This window comes from Plecotus auritus (assembly GCF_963455305.1).
Source record: "Plecotus auritus genome assembly, chromosome: 5".
Taxonomy (NCBI): Eukaryota; Metazoa; Chordata; class Mammalia; order Chiroptera; family Vespertilionidae; genus Plecotus; species Plecotus auritus.
The window spans coordinates 168559116-168583508 of record NC_137776.1 but is presented as its reverse complement, the minus strand read 5'-3'; the positions used below and the strand labels follow the sequence as shown (position 1 = coordinate 168583508).

General features: G+C 42.5%; 1 protein-coding gene across 1 annotated transcript in view; it reads right to left on the bottom strand.

Moving 5' to 3' along the window:
* SNX30 (sorting nexin family member 30) overlaps nucleotides 1-24393 on the bottom strand; it is a 91972-nt gene that overhangs the window by 44410 nt on the left and 23169 nt on the right. Inside the window, exons 2-3 of the mRNA XM_080668956.1 lie at nucleotides 17002-17193; nucleotides 10135-10245 (exon numbers count right to left, since the gene is read on the bottom strand). Coding sequence (XP_080525082.1) covers nucleotides 10135-10245; nucleotides 17002-17193 — 303 coding nt within the window. The remainder of the gene's footprint in view (nucleotides 1-10134; nucleotides 10246-17001; nucleotides 17194-24393) is intronic.

Genomic DNA, 24393 nt, shown 5'->3' with positions numbered 1-24393 from the left:
TGTTATTTTAAAAATACCTTTCCTTCTCCCTGTTTTTGTTTAGTTTTATACTAAAAGGTTCTTTAAAATGTAACTTCCTTTACTTCCCTTACACAAACAAATTTCTCTATCATATTTTCTTTAAGCCAATATTGTGGGTAATTTCAAACTACCTGGCCACTGTAGGATCTCTGAGCTTTAACCTATTTCGGTAGTAGTTTGATCAAATTAAAAGGCCTTCCTCATTACTGCCACCACAGGGAAAGAGAGTAGTTATGAAATATTAAAATAGCATTTACATAAAAAAATGGGCAAGTGATCTGGTCAATATTTCTCCAAACAAGATAAACAAATGGCCCAATAAGCACATGAAAAGATGCTCAACATCATTAGTCATTAGAGACATACAAACCAAAACCACAATGAGATACTCTTTCATAACCACTAGGATGGCCATAATCTTAAAAAGAAAGAAGAAAAAACACACACCAAGTGTTTTCAAGGATGTGAAAAAATTGGAACCAGTATTTAAATCCACAACTTGTTCAAACTCCATAATATGGCCATAAAGAGATGTTTTCTTTTAAGTTATTAACCCTCGAGAACAAAACACACACACACACACACACACACACACACACACACACACACACACACACACACACAAACAACAACAGAAATAAGATACAGCAACAAGGACTTAGCCAACCCAAAGAAGGGGAATACTAAGACACTCAAGTAGAGCAGGAAAGACAAGAAGCAACCCAGATTGATAACACGAAACCTTAGAAAGACTTAGGAACTGGCAACACCAGCACCCCTGGAAATGAATACTTGGAAAAGCTTTGCAGAGCCAGTATGTTTTAGTTCTCGAGAGTAAAGACTCCGGCGCCGTGCCTCCTGGGGTCATCTTTCACCTCTGCCAAAGTGTTTGACTTTGGTGAAGTTCTATAATCTCTTGGTACCTCAGTTTTTTTCTTCTGTAAAAAATAGATAACAATAGTACCAACCTCATGAGGATTAAATCAGCTATGAGGTTGACTGTGCTTCAAACAGTTCCTGCCACTGAGCAGACACTTGATAGAAGTTTGTGTGTTTTGGGCTGTAGGAGTGGCTGCAACTTCAGGGGACTACTGTTCAGGTAAACCTTGAGATCTTAAGAGTGTTTGGAGAAGAGGTGAAGAATTGAGGGATTTCTTTTTAACAGAGAAGGAGTTCTAGAGGGCACAGTGGGAAGGGTTAGTAATAAAGGAAGAGCTCTTAGGGGAGAAGAGTCAGGCATAAAATGACGGAGCCACATGGGGATAACATGCCCAAGTCAGATGTCCACACCTGGGTAGAACATTAGATATGCATGAACGACTAGCTAAGATGCGGAGGCCACCCAGCCCAATGCTCCGGCAGCAGAGAAGCTGCCTTAACAGGGTATGGTTTTCCTTTAGGATAATTCCTTTACTCTGCTTTCTTCTCTCATTCCCTTAGACCAGTGGTAGGCAAACCGCAGCTCGCGAGCCACATGCGGCGCGCGAGTCGCGGTTTGCCACTCTGTTGACTAATGAGTTTGCTGACCACTGTCATATACTACCCTTTACCTCTTTGCACACAATATGCCACAATTGCCTAATCCTCACAGTTTCCAACTACATGGTAACATTTAGTCTAGTCCAGTGGTCAGCAAACTCATTAGTCAACAGAGCGGCAAACCGCGGCTCGTGAGCCGCATGTGGCTCTTGAGCTGCGGTTTGGCGACCACTGCCTTAGACAGCCATCCTCCTGAAACCCTACACTCAACTGCAAACATTTCATGCTAAGCAAATTACCATCTCTCTGAAGGTATAAGGGCAGCACCTGGGAATCCCCTAACCATTTTGCTTCCTCCACAGAAACCCATCTACTGGGCACCACCCTCACCTCTATTGCTCAGATCCCTGTGGAGAACATGCTCCTTCTCATCCAGCTCTACTCCCTGAGTCTACAAAAATATAGCTAGACCCAGCTGGTGTGGCTCAGTGGTTGAGCATCAACCTATGAACCAGGAGGTCATGGTTCGATTCCCTGTCAGGGCACATGAATGGGTTGTGGGCTCGATCCCCAGTGTGGGGCATGGAGGAGGCAGCTGATCAATGATTCTCTCTCATCATTGATGTTTCTATCTCTCTCCCCCTCTCCCTTCCTCTCTGAAATCAATTAAAAAATATACTAAAAACATATATATGTGTATATATAGCTATTTCTTTTTCTACCTGAAAAAAATAAATCCAACTATTATTTGACCTTATATCCTCTCTACTCCCCTTCCTGTCTCATTCAACCTTTTTGAAAAAATCATTTATCTTTACTTCCACTCTTTCCATTGATTTCTCAACCCCCAACCTTCCTCTACCCCAGTGGTTGGCAAACTGTGGCTCGCAATCCACATGCAGCTCTTTGGCCCCTTGAGTGTGGCTCTTCCACAAAATACCACGGCCTGGGCAAGTCTATTTTGAAGAAGTGGCATTAGAAGAAGATTAAGTTTAAAAATTTTGACTTTCAAAAGAAATTTTAATTGTTGCACTGTTGATATTTGGCTCTGTTGACTAATGAGTTTGCCGACCACTGCTCTACCCCAAAACAAAGCTGTCCTTGGTACTGTCTTCCATGCTGCTTTTCCCTGCCACACCTCACCCAATGCAAAAATTGTTCTTTTAAAGATAAGCAGTGACTTTCTAATTACCAAGTTCAGTGGATATTTTTCTGTTCTTAACTCATAAGTCCCGTTGAGCATACACTCATATCCTTAAGCTGAACAGGACTTGGGAAGGTCTAATGAGCAATTAAGAGGTTAGGTATGCCTCATCCTATATAATAAAAGTCTAATATGTTATGTGTCCAGTCGTCCATTCAACCAATCAAAACATAACATGCTAATGATATGCTAAGGATGCTCAACCGCTTGCTATGATGAGCACTGACCACCAGGGGGCAGACAGTTGACCAGTCGCTATGACATGCACTGAGCACCAGGGGGCAAACACTCAATGCAGGAGCTACCCCCTGGTGGTCAGTGAGCTCCCACAGGGGGAGTGCCGCTCAGCCAAAAGGCAGGCTCACGGCTGGCAAGCACAGTGGCAGTGGCGGGAGCCTCTCCTGCCTCTGCGGCAGTCGGACATCCCTGGCAGGCTCCCGGACTGCGAGAGGGCACAGGCTGGGCTGAGGGACCCCTCCCCCCCTGAGTGCATGAATTCCGTGCACTGGGCCTCTAGTATAACATAAGAGATAACCTCCTGAAATAGTTATCCATTCTTCAGATTTAATACATTGAACTTTATGTTTAATGAATCAGGGAAGTTTGCTATTTAAAGGAACTCTTCTACAAACAGAATTACCTCCTGTAATAAGTATTATTATTCCCAAATGTACATGACTTCGAAAATTTGTGTCTTCCTACTTCCAAGCTTCCTTAAAGGGACACACTCTCAACCTCACCTTTATAATTGCCTTCCTGGTTATTTATGCATAGGAATCTGGGTTACTGGTTCTATACTGGTTCCATCAAGGGCATCTATACTCTGTAAATGAGACACAGAGTGAAAAGTTCAACACAGTTCCCAGCACATGGTGGGTATTGTACACACTGAGAACAGGAAGCAAAAAAAGGGAGAATGAACTAGAGAGTGGAACTTCCATATATCTTTTAGGCCAAAATGGTGTGTTTTTTTTTAAATCATCCACGATGCCATTTCACACCACTAGGATGGCTGTAAAAGAAAAGTAAAAGGAGATTAACAAGTGTTGTCAAGTATGTGTAGAAACTAGAATCCTCATACATTGCTGGTGAGAATGCAAAATGATGCAACCTCTGTGGAAGTTTGGTGAATCCTCAAATAATTAAACATACAATTACCATATGATCCAGCCATTCCATTCCTTGGTATACAGCCAAGATAACTGAAAGCAAGTGTTTAAAAAACAAAACAAAACTTGTACAATAAATGTCCAAGCAGCATTATTCATAAGAGTTGGGCTGGGGAAAAGGGAGAATGGGGATTGCTTAATGGGTAGGGGGTTTCTTTGGGGGGTAATGAAAATGTTCTGGAATTAGATAGTAGTAGTGATTACAAAACATTGTGGACACCATCCAGTTGGTGTTCCTTCCCTCCCCACCCAATCCCTGGAAAAAAACAACAACTCTATATATACATATATATGTTGGGGCCTACCAAAAATCCTATTTGCAAAGCATTATAATGATCCATTAAATATTTCAAGGTTTAATCTTAAAATATTTACATTTCTTGCCCTGGCCAGTGTGGCTTAGTTGGTTAGAGTGTCATCCTGTGCACCAAAAGGCGGACGGTTCGGTTCCCAGTCAGGACACATACCCAGGTTAGACACATACTCTGGTTGTGAGTTCAATCCCCGGTCAAGGTGCATACAGGAAACAACAGGTCAATGTTTCTCTCTCACATCAACATTTCTCTCTCTCCCTTCTTTCTCTATGCAATTACATGCTAACAAACATACACATCAACAACAAGAAAGCCCACTGCATGGGAGAACATATTTGCCAATGATATCAACGATAAGGGTTTAATCTCCAACATTTACAGGGAACTCATGCAGCTTAACAAAAAGAAGATAAACAACCCAATCAAAAAATGGGCAACTGATCTAAATAGAAACTTTTCGAAAGAAGACAGAAGGAAGGCCAAGAGACATATGAAAACCTGCTCAAAGTTACTAATCATCAGAGAGATGCAAATCAAAACAACAATGCGGTACCATCTCACACCTGTCAGATGGCTATTATCAACAAGTCAACAAATGACAAGTGCTGGCGAGGATGCGGAGAAAAAGGAACCCTCGTGCACTGCTGGTGGGAATGCAGACTGGTGCAGCCACTGTGGAGAACAGTATGGAGTTTCCTCAAAAAACTAAAAATGGAACTCCCATTTGACCCAGTGATCCCACTTCTAGGAATATATCCCAAGAAACTAGAAACATGAATCAGAAAGGATATATGCACCCCTATGTTCATAGCAGCACAATTCACCATAGCTAAGATTTGGAAACAGCCTAAGTGCCCATCAGCAGATGAGTGGATTAAAAAAACTGTGGAATACTACGCTGCGGTAAAAAAGAAGGAGTTCTTACCATTTGCAAAAACATGGATGGAGATGGAGAGCATTATGCGAAGTGAAATAAGCCAGGCAGAGAAAGATAAATATCACATGATCTCACTCATTTGTGGAATATAATGAACAACATAAACTGATGAACAAAAATAGATCCAGAGCCAGAGAAACATCAATCAGAACGTCAAAACTCAGGGAAGGTAGGGGAGGGTGGGGGTAAGGGGGAGAGATCAACCAAAGGACTTATATGAATGCATATAAGCCTAATCAATGGACACAGACAACAGGGGGGTGGGGGCATGAATGGGAGGTGGGGGGTAATGGGGGAATAAGGACACATATGTAATACCTTAATAAATAAAGAAATTTAAAAAAACACACATCATCACACTTCTAGTTTAAGATGGCATTTGAAGAACGTCTGATTATTTCTTTCCGCTTTTAAAATTCCAAAGGAACAATGCAATATAAAAAAGAGAAAAATTTGTTGCAGCACCAGAAAATATATTGTTAACAGGACAGAGTTTGTTAAAAGACACAAAGCAGAAAAGCTTGGGTGGAGAGAAAAGTCAATCGATATCAACCATCTCAGGCAAAGGAAAGGTAGGCTGAGGAAGTAAGGGGTTGGGTTTCTCCAGTTGAGCCCCAGAAGCTGCCAAGTTCAGAGCCTAGAAACAAAGGCAGGCCTCAAGGCAGCCAATAGGGGAAGACAAAGGATAGAACTTGGGTGCCTCCCCAGAACTTGGCTGACTGTTCACCTACAACTTCAACTTCACATGACCCCACTGAAGCCCAGATAGAGTGGGAACTTTATCTCCATGCTCCTAACATAAGCAGTTGAGTCTGAAAGCTCAAGAACTCTCACACGTTTTTAATCATAATTGACTTAAGTTGGCAGAAACAAACAAAAATCAGAAACTCACCACTCCCCCCCACTAATTTTCCCACTAATTCAAAAGATTCTAAAGTTCATCTTGAAAAATAAAACGTGCCCTGGTCACCCACTTGGATGGCAATAACCAAAAATAGATTATAACCAATGTTGATGAAGATGTGGAGAAATTGGAATCCCCACACACTGTTGGCGGGAATGTAAAATGATGCAGCCGCCTTGGAAAACAGTCTGGCAGTTCCTCCCAAGGTTAGGTATAGAGTTACACATGATTTAACAATTACACTCCTAGGGATACACCCAAGAAAACAAAAACTTGCATGTGAATATTCATAGCAACATTACTCATAATAGCAAAAAAGTGGAAACAAATCAAATGTCCATCAAAGGTGAGCAGATAGACAAAATGTGGCATATCCACACAATCAAACGCTATTCAACAATAAAAAGAATGTAGTACTGATACATGCTACTACATGGATGAACCTTAAAAACATTGTGCTAAGTGAAAAAATCGACTCACAAAATACTACCTAGGGTATGATTCTACTTATATGAAATGTTCCGATTAGGCAATTCTATAGTGACAGAAAGTAGATTAGCGGTTGCCAGGCATTAGGGAAGACAAGATTTGGAAGTAAAAGGAATAGATTTCATTTGGGGATGATAAAATGGTTCTAAAATTGATTGTGCTGATGGGTGTACAACTTATGAATACACTAAAAGCCCATGACTTGTACATTTTAAATGGGTGAACTGTGTGGTATAATAATTGTATCTCATTATTGAAAAATAAATGAAAATTTATGCAATGATTACATTGAGTAAAGTTTAGTGGATCTCCATCTGACAATAAACTCTTCAGGGTGGGAGTCTCTTGTCTGTCTTATAAGCCCTCGCCTTCCCAAGGGTACAAAGATGATGATGCTTAATAACAGGTAGACACCTCCTAGCAAAGTTGCTACAAAACGCATTTCTATAGGGGAAAATTTTTTCTTGTTTCCAGTTTGACTTTTCTGCTTCAGTCAGAGATGCTCTCCTATATTAAATCTCTCTGCAGTCTGGCCAGCGTGGCTCAGTGGTTGAACACCGACCTATGAACCAGGAAGTCACGGTTCGATTCCCAGTTGGGGCACATGACCGGGTTGTGGGCTCGATCCCCAGAAGGGGGGCATGCAGGAGGCAGCTGATCAATGATTCTCTCTCATCATTGATGCTTCTATCTCTCTCTCCCGCTCCCTACCTCTCTAAAATCAATAAAAAATGTATTTTTTTTTAAAAATCGTTCTGGCCCTGACCGGTTTGGCTCAGTGGATAGAGCGTCGGACTGAAAGATCCCGGGTTTGATTCCGGTCATGGGCATGTACCTTGGTTGTGGGTACATCCCCAGTGGAGGGTGTGCAGGAAGCAGCTGATCGATGTTTCTCTCTCATCGATGTTTCTAACTTTCTATCCCTCTCCCTTCCTCTCTGTAAAAAAATCAATAAAATATTATTTTTTAAAAAATCATTCTGCAGCCCAGATATGTACTAAGAATTTATAAAGAAATTTAAGTTTCCATTTGCTTCTAAAATCCCTTCCTCCTCACTGCTTCTACCCAGACCATGGGAAACCATACTTAAAGATACTCTGGATCATTCTAAGTATTCTGGAGACTTCCATTATTCTCTTCCAGTTCAGGCTTCAATGCCTGCCCATGAGTGCTACTATTTCACCAGCAGGGGTTGCTATCTAACCTTTGATGATTAAGCACTAAACTTGAAATGCACTATCTGCCAGGAGATGGAGCACAACTCCCCTAGAGCACACAGTGTGGGCTCCGCATGAAGAGCGACTTCCTTCCTTCCAAGGAGTTCAGAATGGAAAGGGGAGAACACAAGAGTAACCGCAGGGGAGAAACCTGACAAGCACTACCTCAAGTCAGGTGATCAAGGTGAACATCAACAGTGATACCTACCGTGTACAGTATGCATCCCTGATAAGATGCAAGGAGAAAGGCACTGTACCTCTGTGCTTTTTCCTCCCCAAAACGCATCACCGTGGTCAAATCACGAGGAAAACATCAGATACACCTCAGCTGAGGGACACTGTACAAGATGCCTGAGCAGCACACCCCAAACTCCCAAGGTCATCAAAAACCAGGGAAGCCCGAGCAACATCACAGTCCAGAGGAGCCTAAGGAGACCTGAGGACTAAATGTGATGCAGTGTCCGGGATGGGACCTGGGACAGAAAAAGGACATTCGGCAAAAATGGGGAAGCCAGAAATAAAGGGCTTTCAGGAAGCAATAATGTACCATGACTGCAGCTGCAGCATGGTTTGCTCACTGTGACAAATGCGCCATATTAAAGTGTTAATAGCAAAACAGTGTGGGGTGTAGGAGAACTCACTGTACTATCCTTGCAATGATTCTGGAATTCTAAAACTGTTCTAAAATAAAGTCTATTTTTAAAAAAATTCGCTAGCTGCCAATTTTGCCAAATTAAGATTTTTCTAAAGATTCTATTTTAAGGAATAGTTCCAATGGTTTCAATGCTATAGTTTTTTCTTTGGGCACATTTTTAAGTGATTGTAAGACAGAAAAGCAAAACTCCAGGCTTGGGGAGCGGAAGGGTGGAGGAGGTATGGGTAGGGGTAGAGGTGGGGTAGGTCTCTGAGAAAGAACAGAAGCCCAGCCACCTCCCAACATTCCCATCACAGCACTAGCAACGTGACTGCTTTTGCCTTGAAAACCACCAGAGTGTCCCGTATATTCAGCCCTTCCCACCCATGTGTGAAAAAGAAGCGTTAGAAGAAGCAGTGGTAACAGGAAAATTGGTAGGGCTAAGGAGTTATTCAACCAAGGTTTTTACTGAAAGAGAAAGCCCCGCTGAAGAGGTTTATGACCTAAATTGCCCTAAAGCCACCTAAACCCCAAGAAACATCTGGAATGTAAACAGCTATTATCCCTACACTAAAAATAAATGTAGTCAGAAAAGCACTCAATGAGTACGCTGATCTTAAGTAGTCTTTTCTGTTTTGTTTACTCTGGTTCTGGTTTAAAATGTGCAGATATAAGTAATAGATAAATATTATGCTGCTTAAATAAATAAAAGTAAGGTGGCTTTGGGTTTGTTTTTTAAAGGGAAACTGGTGGAGTGGATCGTGTGCCAGATTCCTGCTCCCTGAATTACCCACGTCTAAAGAAAGCCCAGCAGCTGCGAGCGGAGGCTGCATTCTGCACCTGGTGGCAGCTGTCCAAACCTCAGGAACTGAGTCTCAGAAGGGGAAACAGACTTTAAAGGGGCAGCAAATGGGAACTAAAACTCCCCATACTTCAAAAATTGTCATAATGGAAGTGAAATAAGTCAGTTAGAGAAAGACGAGCATCACATAATCTCACTCATATGTGGAATCTAATTAACAAAATAAACTGATGAACGAAGTGGATCCAGAGACATGGAAGCATGGAACAGAGTGCGGAATCTAGGAGGAAGGCGGGGGTGGGTGGGTAGTTGGGAGGTAATCAACATAGACCTTGTATGCATATATGCATAACCCATGGACACAGACAATAGGGTGGTGAAGACCTGGGGCAGGGGCTGGGGGTGGGCTAGAGGGGGTCAAAGGGGGAAACGGGGACATGTGTAATACTTTCAACAATAAAGATTTATTTTTTAAAAATTGTCATAATGGAAGTGAAAAACTACCCCATCCCACTCAGGAAACTGGCATACTATATAGCAAATCAGAAACCAAAACCCAGCCCTAGCTGGTTTGGCTCAGTGGATAGAGTGTTGGCCTGCAGACTAAAGGGTCCAGGGTTCAACTCCGGTCAAGGGCATATGCCCGGTTTTGGGCTCGATCCCCAGTGGGGAGGGGGGGGAGGTGTGCAGGAGGCAGCCAATCAATGATTCTCTCTCAACATTGATGTTTCTATCTCTCCTTCTTCCTTCCTCTCTCTCTAAAAATCAATAAAAATATTTAAAAAAAAACAACCCAAAGCGTAGTATATATTTACACAGTATCCATAAACATTTGATGGGTGAATCTGGTCTAAAATGTAAGGCAGAGTTTGCCCATAATTTAAGGGGTGGGAGTTGAGTGAACAGTCTCAGGGAAGAAAAGGCAGGAAAAGTGAGTAATAAGCTATAGTGACTTAGTACCTACGGGAATGAGATGAGTGGGCTGCGATTCTTCCAGTTTGTTCCTCAACCAGTCAAAATCCTGGTATCTTCGACGAACAGAATATTCTGGCAGGTCAAACTCCACCCGAGTACTCTGCGAATAAGAAGAATGGAGCAAAATAAGCATAAGAGAATAGGAGCCTATCTTGGCAGAAGGGGAGGGAAAAAACTCTCTGTGAATAACTAGACTGGGCAAGAACACACTTTCCTTCCACCAAACACACAGCCAAAGGGCAGGGTCTGCCAGCACGGAAGCGGGTCTGGGCCACAGGCCCCAGTTAAAAAATCAAGGATCTAGAACGAAAAGGTCCACGTGTGTGAGTGTGTTTTGTTTTGTTTTCCACCCTCAGGAAGTGGAACTCAACTATCCCTCAGCATTGTGTTCAGAAACATTTGATTCATTTCCTCCAAGCTTCACTTTGAGAATTCTTTTAGCCGAATCATTCCACTGAAGATATTGCTACAGAATCCGAATCTGGGAATCTGTGAAAAGGAATTACATATCTACTTTCTGATAAATATGTTCACAAGTTTTGCCAAAGGGAAACAAACAAACAAAAAAGTAGAAAGAACAGGCCATCAGCTCATTTAGGAGCCAGATTAGATAAAAATAGAAAAGGTTTTGCCTCATTTGCCATATTCTGGCCAGAACCATAACCTTGAAATAATACTGTATTTCAGATGATAAGAAAAAAAAATCTACTGGTAAATAATACCAAAATGACATTGTATGGAATAAAAATATTTCTCTCATCCCCCTTCCTGAATTTAATTTTTCTGAAATGTGATTGTAGCATTTTGATAATGAAAATCAATGTTAAGTGAAATTAATTTACAGGAAAACGAGATTTTTACACATTAAATTTGCCCAAACTAAAGTTGTCTCAGCCAAACCATCTTCTCTATAAGGGTATCAACTGTATGACAGTCACACTTCTCAGGTATTAAAGTACGAAATAAAAATGGCTCAAACTACATTTTGTAAAATTACCCTTTAAAGCCAAAAGTCTGTTTTAACTACACCACCAAGAATATCTTTAAAACACATAGGAAAGAGTTATTCATCAAAGAAAAAGCTGTTAAAGGCTTTGGCATTGAAAATTATGATTTTACCCTCCCCAAAAGCTGTGCTCACACAGTCTGGATAAAATCGTGCAGTTAAAGGACTCAGCCTTAGACTGGACCCAACTAACTCTTTCTGCATCTTTTCCCCTTTTCAGAGTCCCTCGTGTTAGCTTATGCCCATGAAACACAAACTTCTCCTATGATGGAGTATAAGGATGGGAAGATGTGGGGAAATTCATTTAACTTAGATTTTTGTGATTTATCGGAAGACTCCCCAAAGGAATTAGCACTGTAGAATTGGAGGGCGGGGGAAGAATACTTAAATCTGAAGAACAAATCACTGCCCACAAATTTTCAGGCATACGGATCATGGAAATATTGAGAGCAGGTAGCCTGAGGAACTCTGTGCATGAGCAGTCCCGAAACACCACTAAGCCTCCTGGGTCTCCTCCACAGTTAGAAGACAGTTGGAAAGGATGTTCTTTGAGACCCCAAAGAGCCCCCCAGCAGGCTCCATTTCCCTGGGTTTTCAGCCTCTTGAGACCTACAGTCCCCAAGAGTGTCTTTTTTCCTTCCTTACTCGGGGTCAATTCCACGAGCCATCACTTGGGCCTCTGATTTGCCAATATGCCCCTTCCCCACTGTCCATGCCACAACTCCCGTAGAAATGCAACCATCCACTTCTTGCTCACATGGACCCGGGCGTGTGAGCACATTCCTGAAGGAAAAACAAAGTCAGGCAAACACACTGATCAACACAATAAATTCCCCAACTGGACCTTCAACACTGGCAAGCAATCTTTCTTTACTTCCTTAATCAGCTCTCTTCCTCATTTTCCACATCAGTAAATAGAAAGCCTGTACAAGTTTTGAGAACTCGTAAGCCCCACTTCAAAACTTCCCTATCACTCCCAGTAGAAGACCTCATACCTCTCCACAGAGAAAACTGCAGCTATAAGCAAAGAACCCTCAACTTTCTGCCACAAAAAGACTCCCCTCCTTTCTCCAGAAACAATGAAAAAAGTCCACCCCCCTCATTAGAGGCCACTCCCTCCCTCCACTTCTGCTGAGGGTACTTACTACCTCCTCAGTGGCTTTCTACTCTCCAATCTTCAACCCAATGTCTCCTTCTCCTTCCACACTGGCCACCTGGCACTTAAACAAGTTTCATCCATCCTTAAAAAAAAAAAACAAGAAGCCCACCCCCCTTCAATTCACACCCCCCTCCAGTTATTGTTCTTTCCCTAGACTCGCTTTCATTGCCAAACTACCACCACTCACAATGCCTTTCTTTCCTCTCACACCCTAACCCACTGCAAACTGGGCTCTACCCCACCACATCAATGGCACTGCTCTCCCACAGTCAGCAATGACCTTCTTGCCATTAAATCTTACGTTTATTTTGTAATCCTCATCTACAACTGATCTTTCAGCAAGATTCAGCCTGTTGAACCACTGAGGCATTTGAAAAGAAAAACTAGTTGGGGCATAAGTGTTGGTAATGGCTGGTGATAGGGTAAAAGACAAAGAGGAAGATGGGTTTTAACCTCCAGTCTGCTTCCACATCATCGTCAGTGTCAACAGCTGTGGTAGTAAACCACAGTGCTTGGGTAGGCAGGGGAAGGAGAGGTGAGGGGTGGGGGTGGGAGGGAATCCTCTCTTAAAAATCATGTCATGTCCTGAGTCCAAGTTCTAGCTTCACCATGTATTAGTTGCACGTCTCTGAGCAATTTTCTTACTATCTCTGTGTCTCAGATTCCTCATCTGCAAAATAAAAATACCACTGGTACCTATTTCATTGCATGTGAGGATTAACTGATGATACATTTAAAGCACTTAGCACAAAGTAAGTGACAGCTCATCCATAACGCAGAGCACTATTGCAGATTCAGAAATGACAGCATAAAAGCATGTTTACTGGCATTTGTTAGCATAGAAAGACATTTGCAAAATAGTAAGTGAATTGACAGCATGTAAAATACTCATTTTTGTAAATGAATAGAAACAAATAGTTCCTAAAGTTGTAAGTGATTATTTCTGGCTAGAGAGCTTATAGATAATTTATTTCACTGTTTTAGCTTGCTTGTGTTTTCCACAATGAGCACATATTACTTACATGAAATAAAATTTAAAGGGTTTCTACTGCAAACAAGTATAGCACACGGTAAGTGCTCAATAATTAGCTATTATGATGATGTTACTTTCTAGGAGCCAGCTGAGAAAATCGCCAATTCCGCCTGAAAAGATCTCTCCACCATTAGGGAGATAAGAAACCCACAACTTAGATTCGCTTTGCCTACAGACTCTCAGCTCTAGACTAATTTCTTTTTTAATTTTTTATGTATTTATTTTGAGAGAGAAAGATAGAGATAGACAGAGAGAGATAGAGACAGAGACAGAGAGAAAGAGAGAGAGAGAGAGAGAGAGAGAGAGAGAGAGACAGAGAGAGATTTGTTGTTCCACTTTTTTAATCAAACTCATTGTTTGATTCCTGTATGTGCCCAGACCAGGAATCGAACCTGCAACGTTGCCATATGGGGACGACAGTGTAACCAAAGGAATCCTTAGGCTCATTTTAGCTCAGACAAAAGCAGCTCTGTATTTTGTCCAGCTTTGGTCATCAGGAATCTAAGTAGGACTGGGAATCAAAGCTCAAAGTAATAGAGTAAGTATATGTACGGCCTTGTCCTCTGACCATTGACTTTGCTTGAGAACCTCAGTAGAAGTAGGGGCCCTGGGACAAGATCAGGTGTTTGGGACCCTGTGTTCCTATTTGTCCTCTCTCTCTCATCCTCGCACTTCTCTACGAATCCTACACAACATTCAGAAAGAAGGCTTCAAATGCATCACCCAGACATTAAACCTGGTGTCGCTATTTGGAACAGGAAGAGAAAAAGACTCTGGTCTGAGATCAGAAGTGGAATTGACAGTAATAAGTAAAACTTAATATTGCAACAAGTTTACCTGGAGGTGTTAACATCGCCGCCAAATGAAAATGTGGGATTGGAACTTGGAAAAGGTTATACTGAGACATTATCTGACTTATTGGAAATCAAACAGCCCCAGGAAAAGGAACAGAAATAAGACCACAATGAGAAAGGGCAAGGAAGTAAGTAAAGAGAAGAGGCACAAGAGAGAGCTCATGGGGTAGCCTGTGAAACAAGGCCCTGCAGGATTAGCATGTGGGAGGTGAACGGCAGGGCTGAGAAGTAACGTGGAGGTGGGAAAACATCCAGGGAGCCAAGCATCGCTGTGCAGCAAGGCAGTCACCTTGTCATCCAGCTGTTCAGAGCACAAATTCAAGAAAAACAGGTTTTGCATTTCACTGACTGCAGGTTAAAAAATAAGCTGACCCTAGGGGAAAAAAATAAGTAACTGGAAATAATTCATGGGAATACATTATATCCACCTAGGACTTCTGAGGAGATAATACACATCCAAGCACCTAGCCCATAGTGCCTGGGAAGAAGTAGGTACCCAGTGGCAATGGCAATGGGGGAACACTGTGTGAGTGCATGTGTATGTGACAAATGTTCAAATGTGAACCAAGTGTGAGAGGACAAGGCAGTAATATCACAGTGGCACATAGCAAAAGTCCATAACTATTAGTTTCCATCCTTCTCTTACTCCTTCTCCCCCTACCATCAAGTCTAATTATACCAAATTATAATCATGACATCATCACAGAGATTTAGGTTAACACAATGATTTATAAGTTTCAAATGCCATAAGGCTGTCTCCAGCACAGAAGTTCTCCCAGCGTAGACACGGCTGATCCTCACAGCCAATTGGCCTGGAGGTCAATTCCTCCCAGTGATACCAACAACAATCAAGGCTTAACTACAACAAGACTGTGCACACAGCCCACAAAGGGGTGCACCAAAAGTGTCCACCTCAGGTAACTGGGGAGGCTGAGCCACTGGGCCCTATAGGACACCTAGCACACAAAGCCACTCTATCAACTCAGGGAAGCAACGAAAATGCGGAGGCAAAGAAACAGATCACAAATGAAAGAAATGGAAGAAAGCAAACGACTGGATATAGAGTTCAAAACCACGATTATAAGGTTTTTCAAGAATTTTCTAGAAAAGGCCGATAAATTTAGCGAGACCCTCGAGGATATGAAAAAGGACCAACTAGAAATTAAGCATACACTGACTGAAATAAAAAATATTATACAGAGATCTAACAGCAGACTAGAGGATCGCAAGAATCAAGTCAAAGATTTGAAATACAAAGAAGCAAAAAACACTCAACCGGAAAAGCAAAAAGAAAAAAGAATCCAAAAAGTTGAAGATAGTGTAAGGAGCCTCTGGGACAACTTCAAGCGTACCAACATCAGAATTATGGGGGTGCCAGAAGAAGAGAGACAGCAAGATACTGAAAACCTATTTGAAGAAATAATGACCGAAAACTTCCCCCACCTGGTGAAAGAAATAGATTTACAAGTCCAGGAAGCGCACAGAACCCCAAACAAAAGGAACCCAAAGAGGACCACACCAAGACACATCATAATTAAAATGCCAAGAGCAAAAGACAAAGAGAGAATATTAAAAGCAGCAAGAGAAAAACAGTTAGTTACCTACAAGGGAGCACCTATACGACTGTCAACTGATTTCTCAACAGAAACTATGCAGGCCATATGGGAGTGGCAAGAAATATTCAAAGTGATGAATAGCAAGAACCTACAACCAAGATTACTCTACCCAGCAAAGCTATTATTCAGAATTGAAGGTCAGATAAAGAGCTTCACAGATAAGAAAAAGCTAAAGGAGTTCATCACCACCAAACTAGTATTATATGAAATGCTGAAAGGTATTCTTTAAGAAGAGGAAGAAGAAGAAAAAGGTAAAGATAAAAATTATGAACAACAAATACATGTCTATCAACAAGTGAATCTAAAAATCAAGTGAATAAAAAAATCTGATGAACAGAATAAACTGGTGAATATAATAGAATCGGGGCACAGAAAAGGAGTGGACTGACAATTCTCGGGGGGAAAGGGGTGTGGGGGGTGCGGGAAGAGACTGGACAAAAATCGTACACCTATGGATGAGGACAGTGGCAGGGGGGTGGGGGAAGGGCAGAGGGTGGGGTGGGAACCGGGTGGAGGGGAGCTATGGGGGAAAAAAGTGGAACAATTGTAATAATCTGAAAAATTAAGATTTATAAATAAAAAAAGTTGCAAATGCAATGTGATAATAATACGTTAAATAGTATCATGATAGAAAATAAGTAAAAGTGGAGTTGACCCTTGAAAATCACAGGGGTAGGGGTGCTGATCCCCGCACACACATCCATGTAACTTTTGACTCTCAAAAAACTTAACTACTAATAGCCTACTGTTAACCAATAATGTGAACAGTCAATTAACACATATTTTGTATGTTATATGTAGCATATGCTGTATTCTTACAATAAAGCTAGGAAAAAGAAAATGTTATTACAAAAATTATAAGAGAAAATACCTGTACAGTATTTAATGAAAAAAATCCATGTATAAGGGGACCCACACCATTCAAACCCATGTTGCTGAAGAATCAACTAAGGATTAAAGTTTTCTTTGAAAGACTGTAGTCACAATTTCTCCTTCATTTTATGATTAAAAACACATATAATCCTTTTACTCTGAATATATCTACTCTCTCAGAAAGCCATACCCACAATTATAAAAGGGGAACAGAACTGTACAAAAGGAGAGAGAAAGCAAAGGCAGGAATCATGGAGGAGGACTCTCATTCTCCAAGACCAATCAACAGGGGCACAAGATAATAAAGGGACCTACTTTGGTGGTGATCCTGTACGTGATATAGGTCTCCATTGTACAGACATGCTTCTTGGGATCATCAACGGTGACAAAGAGATCTCTGGTCTCACCATCGATGTCGTCATCAAGCTGAAGTCTGTTGAGAAGGGAAGATGAAGAAGCTGGACTCGAAGTGCCTGCTGGAGTTCCACCGTTGGGCAAAATGAGATCCTGAAAGAAGAAAAAAATCACCTTTCAAATTAAATGAAAACATACACCCTTAATGTTAATGAATCGTAATGTAAATATCTGTGTTTTCCGATGTCTTAGGCTCTACAGCAGCGGTTCTCAACCTGTGGGTCGCGACCCCTTTGGGGATCGAACGACCCTTTCACAAGGGTCGCCTAAGACCATTGGAAAACACAGATATTTACATTACGATTCATACCAGTAGCAAAATTACAGTTATGAAGTAGCAACGAAAATAATTTTATGGTTGGGGGTCACCACAACATGAGGAACTGTATTAAAGGGTCGCGGCATTTAGAAAGGTTGAGAACCACTGGAAGCTCTCCAGTTCCATCCATGCTGTTGCAAATGGTAAAAGTTCCTTCTTTTTTAGACACCCCTGTTCTTGTCTGCAGGCTGGATATGAGCCCCCAGATTAGAGAACACACTGGAAATTAGAGGTCAACCTAGTGATCATATTCATGAGCTCCAGCTAATCCTGGGACATCTGGGAAGAGGGCTTGGACAAGACAGAGGGAAGCAAGGCCTGGGGTCAAGGGCAATGTCACCAACTCGGATAATTTAATCACACACTCAGTTACGTGACATCAAAAATATTTTTGTAGCTACTGAAAGGGTACCATTTTCACAGGAGGTGCTCCTGAGAATGGACCCCACCTCCACTTCACCTCGGCAGTGGCAGCGGGGAAGGCAAAGCCCTCCACAGCTGCTCTGGTTGTGGACGTGACTGCGAGCCCGGCTGCAGCAGCCGCCAGCTGGTTCTGCCTGCTTTCTCAGCATGCTGACACCACAGAGCACGGGGTATCTGGGGATCTCAGAGAGACACCTTCTCTGAAGCTCCAAGATAACTGTCATGTTTTCATCACTTCAGTAAATATTTAAACAGGCACTGTGCTTGGCACTGCAGGGACCCACCCTAACATTTCATCAACACTAGGGCCCCGAGCCCCAGAATGGCTCTATAGGTGGCGAAATATTGCACAAAAAGAACTCAAAATCTTTACTCAGATAAACCAAGCAGCTTACACAGCAGTTTTCCACAAGTCTGGCCTGGACCAATCTTAGCAGCCACATTTCTCACCACACCAGCTCCCGGAACCCATCAGGCTGTCTCGCACCCCTGATGTTTGCTGCAAAGCCCCCTCCTCTTTTTTATGTACAGGTCTCCAGGTATCACACAGGCATCTGCTCAAATTCCCCTTCCCCTGGGAACCCTTTCTTGACCTACTCCTTGGCAGAATTAGTCACTCCCTTCTCAAAACTTTGAAGCAATTGTCACAGTTTTAATAATTTACATGTATAAAATCCGCAAACACTGTGAGTCCCCAACAACTGTAACTGTACCGTGTGTGTGTGTGTGTGTGTGTGTGTGTGTGTGTGTGCGCGCGCGCGCATGCGCGTGTGCATGTGTGTGATTGTTTGCAGGTCTCCCGGTGACTCCCAGCCAACCTCCCTAACCTTTGCTATGGGGACTTCAGCCAATAACCTTCCAGGAACAGCCCACACAAAGTCTGAAATGTTTTGGCCAGACAGTGGGACATGAACTATGTCTCAAACCAGTCAGTAGGGGAGAGAGGGGAGAGGCAGTCCTGGATCCGTGGCACACTGCACATTCTTTCCTCGTAGGGCTGTGTGACCAAGGAAAACACTCGCACTCCTGCTGCGGGTGTTTCACAGACAACTATTTGACCTCATACAAATAGCACCAATCTACCAGCATCTGTAGTTTCCTAAAAAGGGGTGCTACCAGCACAGGTTTCCATGGCACCGCTGGACACAGTGCTTCCACATTCTTATTTTATTGCACCCCACATGGGCCTCGTGAGGTTAGCAGGACAGATATGGTCTCTGCTGATGAGGAAGTAGATCCAAAAAGATTAAGTAACGTGTTCAAATATATCGACACTAGTCATTGCTATGCTAAGAGTTGAGCCAGGTTTCTGCTTCCCAGTTCTAGGTTCTTATCAAACTGAATCCCCTTAAGGTGGCTTTTCCCAACCCAACCTGGCCCCTCATCTCCACTCTCTGGCCATAAATCCATTTGGGGAAACATGAGAAAGACTTCTGTTTCTGAAGCCAGTCAGGAAAAGCTAACATTTTCCTTGGGGTCTTAATTAAAGGTGTTCCCCAAAGGATTCCCCTCAAAATATGGTCCTCGTGTGGAGAGAAAATATGAAAATCTTGGGAGGAAAGGGCAGAGGGTGAAGTGGACGGAAGGGCCGCGGTTCCCCTGCCCTCAGAGTCGCCCAGCAATGGATCTGCTGCACTGAGAGACAGGCTAGCGCAGGTGTTGTGGGGGAGCAGCACCTGTAGACCACTGTGACCGACCGAATTGGAGAAGTGAAAGATCCTCTTGGCTCAGCACAAAAGCCTCCTGTTTTATTTTTGCTCTCCCATAGTCAGTCCTCCAACTGCAGCCAGAGTGCTCTTTGAAAAAGGTTAATCATTGTTGACTATAGTTAATGACACTGTATTGCATATTCGAAATCTGTTAAGATAGTAGATCTTGAAAGTTCTCATCACAAGAAAATAACTTCAGAAGAGCTTGAAAAGCCTCTGAAGGCATCCTTATGGAGGACGAGAGGTCTCTGAATGTGCAGACTATACCTGACTTGCCTCACCTTCTCCACCCCTCCCCACCCCACCCAGCTCCTGCCAGCACATAGAGATGCTTGAAGAATGAATATATATTACACAAACGGAACAGAGCATTCTTTTTTATTTTTTAAAAATATACTTTTATTGACTCCAGAGAGGAAGAGAGAAAGATAGAAACATCAATGATGAGAGAGAATCATTGATTGGCTGCCCCCTGCATGCCCTCCACTGGGGATCGAGCTGGCAACCCGGGAATTGAACCATGACCTCCTGGTTCATAGGTCAACAATGCTCAACCACTGAGCAATACTGGCTAAGTTGAACAGAACTTTCTTGATTGCGGACTTCATAGTAAAGTTTTATAGTTAGGCCCACTTTGGAGAATAAATTCAAAGGAAAAATCCCAAAAATGTTTTGTTCAAAGATGTTCCTAACAGCAAAGAACACAGAGTGAACTCTGGAAAAACCCCAATGGCACAATGACCAGGAAATGATTGTGTTTACCAATTAGAATGTTACACACTCAAAATCACAAGTTTAGACTCTTGTCTAGATAAAGTCAGTGAATTGGGCAAAGCCTTTGCTTTCTCCCTCTTTCCACCCTCCAGGTCCTAACCTAACAACCTAGAGAATGGGAGGGAAAGAGAGGAAGGAAGGAAGGAAGGAAGGAAGGAAGGAAGGAAGGAAGGAAGGAAGGAAGGAAGGAAGGAAGGAAGGAAAGAAGGAAGAAAGGGAGGGAGGGAGGGAGGGAGGGAGGGAGGGAGGGAGGGAGGGAGGGAGAGAGGGAGGAAGAAAAAGAAAGAGAGAAACAGTGGCTGGAATTGTACCAGACTGGAAACTAGGAAAGAGTGGAATCCAATACTTTCCAAGATTTTCTACTGGATATGATTGGGACACAACTGAGAAAAGAACTAAGAGGTATCTTTAACCCATGGCACTGAGGTAACGTACATTAGCAAGGTTACCTAAGAAGTAGCAAATGTCCTGAACTCCTCACATCCACTCTAATTTGTAAATGCGATTGTCTAGGGAGCACGGGAGAGTGGAAGGGCCGACAGTGGGGCAGAGCAAGACCACCAGAGTGTCTCACTGTCAAAAAGGGGATGTCAAGCACAGGCAGATACACCATGTGAGGTCCACCAGCAGATGGCACCCTGCCCACATGGCTTCATCTAACCATGGTGGGTAGAGATGTAACAGAAAGATGGGAGCAACGTGAAGGCAACTGGGTCAGCTGCCCTGGGCAGGCCCACCAAGCGCAAAGCAGGCGAGACTGCACATCCTGAAGAAGTGGTCTCTACGCAGATGGGGAGAGCACCTAGAACAAGAAGGAAGCCAGGCGACACTGGGTCCAACAGAGAGGAACCAGGCCAAGTTTCCCTGACCACCTGTCCAGGACCCTGGTTTGCTTTCTTCTGACCCTTTCCCCACTGACAAATCACTCTACCCATCTGTCAGCTGATTACTCAACTCAACCTAAGATCCAAGGAGATAATTCTAACATCAAGTAGAAACACAGGGGACCCAATAATTCACTTGTTCTGATGGGAGGCAACTCACAGACCTACATTACACCTCATCAGACACAAGCAAATCGAAAAATATATCCAGCTGTACTATCTCGTCATTCAGACGCAAGAAAACCAAAATATGAAGACGCATAGTCCTCAAGGGCACATATATATATATATATATAGTACATTTGAAAAAGATTTATCCCATGAAATTGAATACTTTAGGCTACATCTACATTGTACTTCCATTTAAAATAAGTGGAAGAGCCCTAGCTGGTTTGGTTCACTGGATAGAGAGTCGGCCTGGGGATTGAAGGGTCCCAGGTTTGATTCCAGTCAAGGGCATGTACCTTAGTTGCAGGCACATCCCCAGTAGGGGGTGTGAAGGAGACAGCTGATTGATGCTTCTCTCTCATCAATGTTTCTGGCTCTCTATCCCTCTCCCTTCCTCTCTGTAAAAAATCAATAAAATATATTTTAAAAAATAAATAAAATAAGTGGAAGAGGGAATTTAAAAGTTAAAAGTGGAAGAATAAAAAATTAAAGCAGAAATTGAAAAGAGAAGAGTAAAAGCTATAAGCAAAACCAAAAATTTATTCTTCTAAGAGATAAATTAGATAAATGAAAACTTAGGAAGCCTAATCAATACAGAAAGGGGGTGGGAGAGAGCAGGCAATAACTCTTAAGTGTTACCTCTCTGTATGACTGACTGTAAATTATAAAAATGTGCCCTGGCCAGTTTGGCTTAGTGGATAGAGCATTGGCCTGCGGACTGAAGGGTCCCGGGTTTGATTCCGGTCAAGGGCACGTGCCCGGGTTGCAGGCTTGATCCCCAGTGTGGGGTGTACAGGAAGCAGCCGTTCAATGATTCTCTCTCATCAGTGATGTTTCTATCTCTCTCTCCCTCTCTGAAATCAATAAAAATATTTAAATAAATAAATTATAAAAATGTGCTATGAATAACTATGCTAATAAACTTGGAAATCTATATGAGTATATGGCCAAAGTGAAGTGAAGTTGACATAGAAAACCTAAACAATAGCCACATAACTGTTATCAGAGAACTTTTACTAACAAGTAAGCTTCCCTCCAAAGTAATCTAAAATTGTAATATACATAATATGGAAAAAACGATTCAAAACACTTTAAAATGGTAAATCTGAATGGATATAAAGTATTTACTAAATCATTTACTAAACAATTCAGTGACACAAGGAGAGGACACAAACTCTCTGGTAGGTGGTATTGTTGTTTGCAATTATTAACTCCCTTCAGAGGATTATACATTCTTTCTATTGCCCAGTGACTGCCTGCAGGACACATCTCCACTCCACTGACTTTCAGTGTGACTTTCTCAGTGGCATGTAAGCGAATGTGACATACACCAGATGGGAGCAGACAGTTTAAGAGCCATTGCATGATCCTACCAGCTCTCTTGTTCTCCCTCCTCTGCCTTAAAACTGGCATGGCCCCAACAGGGCTGCTCCTTCAGAATGAGTCTTGTGGAAAAGAGCCACAGCGACTGACTTGCAGCCACCGACACATAGGGGGACTTAGACATTAATGACTGCTGCAAACCTGTGAATTTCGGGAGTTGTTAATTACCACGGTAAGGATGACTAATATATACAATTATTTAAATGTCTATATCATTTTTAAAATCTAGATAGGAAATAGTTTGGATAAACAGTATAAAGTTTTAAGGTGTGGGGATTTATTTCTGTAGAATTATTCGAATGCATCTTAACGGTATATCCTAAGTTATGGGGCCCTTCTTGCTTATTAGTGGGAAGTTCAGTCCTCCTTCCCTCCCACCCCTACTCTGGAATCCCTATCTCAAATATTCTCCAAAACCTCCAAGGATGCTTGCACAAGTATCTATCTCTAAGTTCCCAAGGCTGAGCAGTCTGTGGTTTCTAGCATCTTCCCTGAAAAGTCGTATTTTCCTGCTTTAGATTCTGGACCATTTCTTATGAGGTGAAGACTCTTCTTCTTTAGACCTGGGTTAAGAGACCACCTGTTTTAAAGCTTTGTTTGTAAGTTAACGAAGTTGTTTGGAACAGAAAATGTTTTCCTAGCTTTTCTATTAGTAAACCTGCCATTCAAGTAAAATCCACTCATTGGCCCGATGTAAAACAACACCTCCAATGAGATCACAGTGAGGTCGAAATGAAAGAGCACAAGTTCACATTCCTTGGCTAAGTGTCCATCCAGTATCCGTTCCTAGCTTTTTCTAAGAATCTCCAGATTAGCAATCGCTTCTCAAGACATACTTGTGATTTCTGTGAGCAAACATTCCCCCCACTCTCTGAACGTACACATGATCCCTTTCCATCCCTTCTAAGGAGGATCCACTATTTCAAGCACATATTGAACACCTAATACCCATCAGCCAAAGTGCCGGCTCAGGGCTACCAAACAAAAAAGGTATGACATCTGTGTCTAAATAACTCAACCTAGCCGGGCATGTGGACACGAAAACCTCTAACTATGATGCAACACAAAAGGATTATAATAGAGCTCCAGGCACAATGCAGGAAGCAAGCAAAGGGTTCTGGGTAACTTGAGAAGAGGGAGTAAATTTGCCACGTGGAAAAGCAAGGCAGAGACCATGGCATGAATATCCCAGGCTGAGAAATCACTGCCACCGAAGGAGGAAAGGTATTTCCAAAAGTTTGTCCCTAACTGAATGGTAACCAAGACCCACAACACGTGGGTTCTGCCTCTATTGCTAGTTAAGTATGTGCATGCCACCTGGGGGACTCAAAACCCCAAGCAAACAGCTTTCTAAAGAGGTGGGTTAAACCTCCTCAAACACACACATTCAAGGAGAATGTGTCTCCGATACCTCTTAACTGTGCTACTTGTTCATCTTACAATACCTGGTCTTAGTTTACATGTTTTTGTGCTGCCATCTGACACTGTCCTAAATATACAAAACACACTGAGTGTTTGATGAAATAAGATGCCTATGAAAAATTAAAGAGGAGGCTCTGGCCGGTGTGGCTCAGCTGAGTATCTATTATGCACTGAAAGGTCACTGGTTCAATCAGAGCACATGCCCAGGTTG